Source organism: Nymphaea colorata, chromosome 2 (assembly GCF_008831285.2).
Source record: "Nymphaea colorata isolate Beijing-Zhang1983 chromosome 2, ASM883128v2, whole genome shotgun sequence".
Lineage (NCBI taxonomy): Eukaryota > Viridiplantae > Streptophyta > Magnoliopsida > Nymphaeales > Nymphaeaceae > Nymphaea > Nymphaea colorata.
This window is the reverse complement of record NC_045139.1, coordinates 15,471,968-15,478,518: the sequence shown is the minus strand read 5'-3', so window position 1 is coordinate 15,478,518 and position 6,551 is coordinate 15,471,968. Positions and strand designations below refer to the sequence as shown.

The 6,551-nt window shown below is 38.3% G+C and overlaps 1 protein-coding gene across 1 annotated transcript; it reads right to left on the bottom strand.

Moving 5' to 3' along the window:
* Window positions 1-1,004: 1,004 nt before the first annotated feature.
* On the bottom strand, window positions 1,005-3,484 carry LOC116249270 (jasmonate-induced oxygenase 2). The gene is made up of 3 exons (XM_031622492.1): window positions 2,820-3,484; window positions 2,384-2,711; window positions 1,005-1,538 (listed from the first exon to the last, which is right to left on the bottom strand). Exons 1-3 carry the CDS (start codon window positions 3,308-3,310, stop codon window positions 1,266-1,268), a joined length of 1,092 nt encoding a protein of 363 aa, XP_031478352.1. The 5' UTR covers window positions 3,311-3,484; the 3' UTR covers window positions 1,005-1,265.
* Between the last annotated feature and the right edge of the window lie 3,067 nt (window positions 3,485-6,551).

Genomic DNA, 6,551 nt, shown 5'->3' with positions numbered 1-6,551 from the left:
AAAAAAAAACACATCCCTGTATTATACGTTTTTTTATTTTTACCGTTTTTTATTAATTTTCATTTTTATAATTTTTTAGATGTATTAAATGTTTAAAATTATTTAAAAATTTACCAAACTTTTCCCGTTTTATTCCTGAGATATAAAACTTTACTGTGTTATACTCGTCATTTTCCTCTTTATTTAACATGTACACGTTTTTTTTATTACAGTCGACTTTAGAGTTGCATCGGTTCAGTTCTATTATCCAATGTTCAAACTCTCTCAAAGGTCACTTTTCTTTCTTTAATATAAAAGCTAGATTCATATTTTGAGTTTAAAAGTCAGACCCAAAGGTAGTCTGAAATATGTAAATGTCCAAATAAATCGAACGTCATAAATGATATTATCCATCCACATCCCTACCTACACTTGCACAGCCCAAGGTGGAGCCGAGCCGGGCCGAGTCAAGCACAACCAAGTACAGCAAGATCATGCAAACAGAGCTTAGCCGAGCCGAGTCGAGTCGAGTCGAGTCGGGTCCAGCCAACTACCAGCTGCTTTTAACTAACTTTCCAGCCCTACCTGTTGTCGCGAAAAACGTTTTTATTTTCTTCCTTTGTCCTTTCCCTGTGAGGGGACCCAAGGAGGAACCCAAAGTACATGGTCGTTTCTTTCATGTAGAGTTGCCCTGACCCACTTGGAGGGCGGTCTGGTCTGGCTGTTCAGTGGACAGATCATGTGCAAGTTAATTGCATTAAATTTTGAACTGTACTTTCAAAATCTTCTCCCGTTTTCCCCCCCCCAAATTTTCTCATCACATGGATTCATGAACACGATCCAGGGCGTCTGCTTTTGGGTGTTTCTGTATATAATAGGAACATATGAAAAATGATAGTCATATATTAATATAGTTTAAAAGTTGGTATAAAAGTCAAGGGTAGCTTTTAAGCAGAAGTTTATGTACAGGGACACTATGTCCCCTCCACAGGATGTTGAAAGAAAAGAAAAGAGGGAGAGATAGATAACTGGAAGATATAAAGATATTTCATTATTCACAAGGACAAAACCAACAAACATGTTGAGGAATCAATCTACGGGAATCACAGACCTTGTCTTCTTCTTCTTCTTCTTCTTTCTCTCCTCCCCTTAGCCACTAATTAATTGATTCCTTCGGCCACATCGTCTGCTCACTCTAGTACTTTATGGTAAAAAAGCATACATGAATCCACTCTATTATCCTTTTTTTTCTGCATCAAATTGGTATCAGAGCCAGTTTCAAACTACTACGGACCGTCCACTTTATCCAGTGTGGGCCTCTTCTTCAAGGACTCAACTTGACATTTACCACGGGGGCCCACCTGCCGAATGAAAAGCCTATACTCATCGAATGTCATCGATACGTAGCGCGCCGGACGCTCATTGGATACCAGGTCTGGTGCTGGCCCTATGGGGACATCCGTCTTCGGATTGCAAAAAAAGGCCGCGGAGATCCTCTCCCTGCCAGAATTAGCCACCACCCTGTGCTCCACACTTTTGAATATGCCATTGCTAATCACCTGATCACCAACATAATATAATTGCAATGTATACATTTGTATATATACATATTTTTAATATGAAACCTTATATAAATATATGTATCTGTGTGTGTGAAAACTAAAATCAAATGGCTGTCTTAGTTGCTGGATGTTTTTTTTTTTTTTTTTGTATCATTAAAAACTGTCGTAAAAGTGCATTTTGTTCTTAAAAACTATAGCAACTGGCCGTTCCAAATGCATATTTTGCAACAGTTTTTAGGAATACAAAATAATAGAAAAATTGGTAGAAGTTAGGGACAAAAAACGAGACCCTTCAACTTTTTGCTAAAAAAATATTTTAAAATAAAATATAAACATTGTAATATATTTATAAAAACTATTTTGATATAAAAATGGTTATTTTTATGGAAAATGTAATTTTTTATGCTGATAATTTTTTTGGGGCCACTCATTTTTTCTTGTTATAAAAATGCTATTGAAGTTTAATAAATGATCAACTTAATATAATTTTTGCATCAACTTATTATTAAAATCATATCAATAACATTAGATTGCAAAAGAAACATTCAAACATCAAAATTAAAGTGCCTAGCTTTACCCTGACTCAACCCTCTAGTTTTTATCAATTATATAAATATATATATGAAAAGGCAGAGTCAGGGCGGGCCCTGGCCCCCCTCACAAAAATCTTTTTCTTACAATTACATGCAACATTTTAAAAGAATCATTCATTTTATATATAAAATTTAAAAATGATATTTCAGCTCCCATAAAAATTTTGAAATTATAATTCACCTTCCATCTTAAAAAAAAAAAGATAATAGTGTACGTAAGCAAGTAGCAGAAGGATTTGTGAGAGAGACCTGAATCTGATCACCAACGTTGACGATGAAAGAGTGGGGATAGGGAGCTATGGTGACCCACTTGTCGTCCTTGCGGACCTGAAGGCCCTTCACCTTGTCGTCGGCGAGAAGGACGGTCATGCCGCCGGGGTCGGAGTGAGAGGAGAGGGCGAGGGTGAGGTCCGGCTGCGGGCACTTGGGGTAGTAATTCACTCTCAGGCAAGCGCTCACCTCCCCACCAAAGGCATCCTTCAAAAAATCCTCTCTCAGCCCCAGACTGATGGACATGGCCTTCAGCAGTCTCCCGCATAGTGCCTGAACGCGCTTGGAGTATTCGTCGATTGTATCCCTAAGGGACGGAGACAAACCAGATCAGCCATTTCCGGCAGGAGAAACCAGGCGGCTTCCTGGTTGTATGAGAAGAAGAAGAACTGCAGAGAGTCGACTCATTGATTACCTGCAGTTTTCCGGGAGAGCAGGCCATTTGTTGGAGTCCTTGACATGGGAGGGAAGGAGGAGGAGGAAGAAGTAGTCTCCCCAGTCAAGAATGGCGCCCTTCTCGACGCCGAGGCGACTCCCGTAACCTTCGTACGTCTTTGGATTGTTGGCGTAGACCTGCTTCTCCTCCAGCGGGAGATGGAAGAAGCCGCGCCACACCTCCCTCATCCTGTCCAGGAGGTCGTCGGGGACGCCGTGATTAATGGCCTGGAAGAAGCCCCACTCGCGGCAGGCGTCGGATATCTCCCGGAGCGTCGACGCCCGGCGGGACTCGTCGTCGAGGCCGCTCAGATCGACGAGGGGGATGCTGATGCCGGCGTCCGCGAGTTCCTGCGGCGCCGGCCTCTGAGATGGGGGCTTCACGTACCTGTCAGGGATGGCCTCGACCCCGCTTTCCGATATGCACTGTACCCGGTGGACCGGCTCCGGCCACTGGCTCAGGCACTCCATGGTGGTGCTGCTTCTTGAACTTCCTTAACTGAGAAGGAGAGAGAATCTCTGGGAGCTAGAGGACGGGTATGGTCGCCTGCAAATCAAAAATATTTATACAGCAGGTTGTCCGTCCTGCTAACAGAGATATCCGCCAGCAAACCCCTTCCCCCCTTCTTACCGTCTCACGTCACAGCCATGGATTTCCTTCTTCACCTCCATTTCTTTTATCTAAAACTACTAGATACATGTCATTTTTTTTCTCTCTTCATTAATAAATGTTAATATGTTTGAATATATATATATATATATATAATATTAACGCATCCACCCTTTCACACGCGCAGTTAGATGCTGCATCGGATTACGGGTTAGATGGCAGCAAGATTTCAACTTGTCCTGAGATATACATACTATATATATATATATTATATATATAAAGTGACTTTAAAATTAACAGAGACCAAGAGACACCAAAACTGAGTTATCTAATGCATAGGTTGATTAAAAAAATATAGAGAATAGTTAAGAGAAAAAAATGATTTAATTCATGAACATTTTTCATATCCAAAGCCACCATTCTATTTTCCTATATGTATATGTTGAAATGATATTAGACTAACCTAGAAATGTAACATTTTCATTTTGTAATTTATTCCCCAACATTACGTTTCTTGTAAGTACAAGTGTAGTATTTTTAAGATTGCTTAAATGGTGGAGAAAAGAGTTTGAGGCACTAGGTCATGTCTTTGCTCTTTCCACGTGATAACTTATAACTATGTTTTAAAAAAAAAGTCACTACAAGTTGAATTTTTATCATATCCAACAGGGTTTGATTTATGAGAATTTTAAAAGCAAAACTACCAAAAGATGTTACGGCTACTTTTCGTCTAACCAGTTGTAGACATGTGATCTTCATGTTGAGAAACTTTACGAGATAGAAAAAGGTAAAGGGGATTAGATTTCGGATAAAGGTTGTCGGCCGATTTTCTTTTCCTGCTAAGAGAGCATGCGATTTTTATGCCTTTCGCGAGACAACTTATCCATTATCAATACACAACCAATTTTTCAGCTGAAGTCGTTAGAATTATGTGGTGCGCCAAAGCAGGGATTTGTAGTCCCAAATGAAACTTTAAAAGGTAATGAGTTATTAGTAAAATCTTAATCAATTTAAACGCATCCCTTGGATACATTGAGATCTAACGTATGAAAATTGGTAGCTATGAAGCCCCTCCTATATGAGACCATGTGACAAGATTTTAAGTTGCAAATACATAAGCTAAGTTGTTTTTTTTTTTTTTTCAATAACATGAAATACCCTTTAAAAGAAACAATGAGTTTAATTTGGTTAGTGAAATTAATTTGTTTCCCTCTTTTTTTTTATTTGAATGATATTTTGAACTTTTGAGAAAATAATTCGACTTTGCAACTTAATCTTTAATCCATATGGAAGTCCGGTACATGAGAATTGGTAAAAGAATATCAACGGTGGGACCAGCTGCTCTGTTTGTGTTCCCACCGGCGGCCGGGACTTTGATGAACCGGATCGCTGAACCGAACGGCCATTTCTGTTCATACTACAAGGCCTTTTTCACGTGGGCTTTTGATCGAGTGTGAACCGAATATCTACCAGTTCCACGCCTTTGAAAAAAAGAGGTCCCGACGTTGCTGGCCGTTGTATGCGATGGTTTCCAACAAAAGCTCAAGCTGGAGTCCCGTACAATACATGCACGTTTATGGTGCCTTCCACTTTTTTTTATTTTTCTTCTTTTAATTTTATTTATGTTGAAAATTAGTATATTTGTTTGAATTACTAAAAAAGTTGGAAGTTTCGGCGCCACAAGTTAATGCTAGGCAGGTGGAAGGGGTCCGAGGTTCGAATCTCGTGAATCGCGTATCGTTCCAGGAAGTTGAAAGCCTCTCCTCAAGTTAATAAAAGTTACAAAGAGACTGCTAATAATAAGAATCTCATTTGATCTTATGAGCAACAAAGCCTTTTCAGCTCAGGTTATAGGTTTTGTTAGTCGGTTTGCTTATACCCTAACTCTACAATAAACTTATCATACAATGTTGTAAACAATTAACAAATTAATAAATTTTGAAGTTATATATATATATATATATATATATATATATACATAAAAGAAAATTGGTAAAAACCAAACTATTTGAGTAAGAGACACAAAACCAGACCTATTAAAATTAATTATTAATTTTTTTTTACAGTCTAACCTTATAAATATGGTCTTAATGGTGATTTGATGAGAAACATATATTAAGTTAGTTTGTTTTTTTACTTAATTAATGTTTTTTAATAGTCAAAAAAATGAAAAGCTCTTATGACATCAAAATTTTAATAGTATAAAGATCGTTTATTTTTATAAAAATGCCTTAAACTAAAACATGAATTATATTAAATTAGTGTTTGCAAATTCATTAGAAGGTTCACATTTTGTTGAAAACAAAACAAGATGAATGAATTGTGAAGCAAAGCGTGGGTGGCAGGCCGACGGCGCCGCTGCCTCCCTCAGATAAGGTTGAAACATGACCACCATAATGGTCAGTCAAATCAAGTTGGTCTTTACCTCTTCGTTCCATTGTTTTCTCCTTTCCTTTTCTTTCACAGAACTGCCGGCCATTGACGTCCACTTGGTGAGAAAGAAGAACAAGAGTCGTGTGGAAGAGGAGGAGAACAGAAAGTATTGTTTTCCTTTTGTTTCTTGTCTCTCTCCCTTCTATTCGTTTTTAATTAGTTCTATCTTTTTCTCAGTTAACTTTATCGACTTAGTTGTGGGGATGATCTTCCCGAAGCCTTTTTCTCTTGTCCGCTTTAGCTCCACGTTGTTCTCTTGCCTGTTTTTAATTACTTCCTTTTCTCTCTCTCTCTCTTTTTTATTTTATTTTATTTTGTTGTCTCTGTTGTTTAAACGGAAGAGAGACAAGGAAAGTGGATTCTGGATCACCGACTGGCGGCGATTTTGGATTTGCGCCACCAGTCATGGTGGCTGGAGAACAATAATGTCTTGTTTTAATTATCATTTTGTTTGGCGCAAAATCTCCGCCACCATTCCCGACATCTCCGTATTTGAAACCGTGACGTGTTGTACCCAAAACAAACACGCTATCAAACGGTGATACATCCCTTTCAATTGATGTAGTGTTATTGTAGAGAACTCCGGTCCTTTTTTCTCACATTTTTATTTCATTTAAATATATTTTATATACACTTTTCCTGAAATTACATGTGGTTCGCTTCTATACT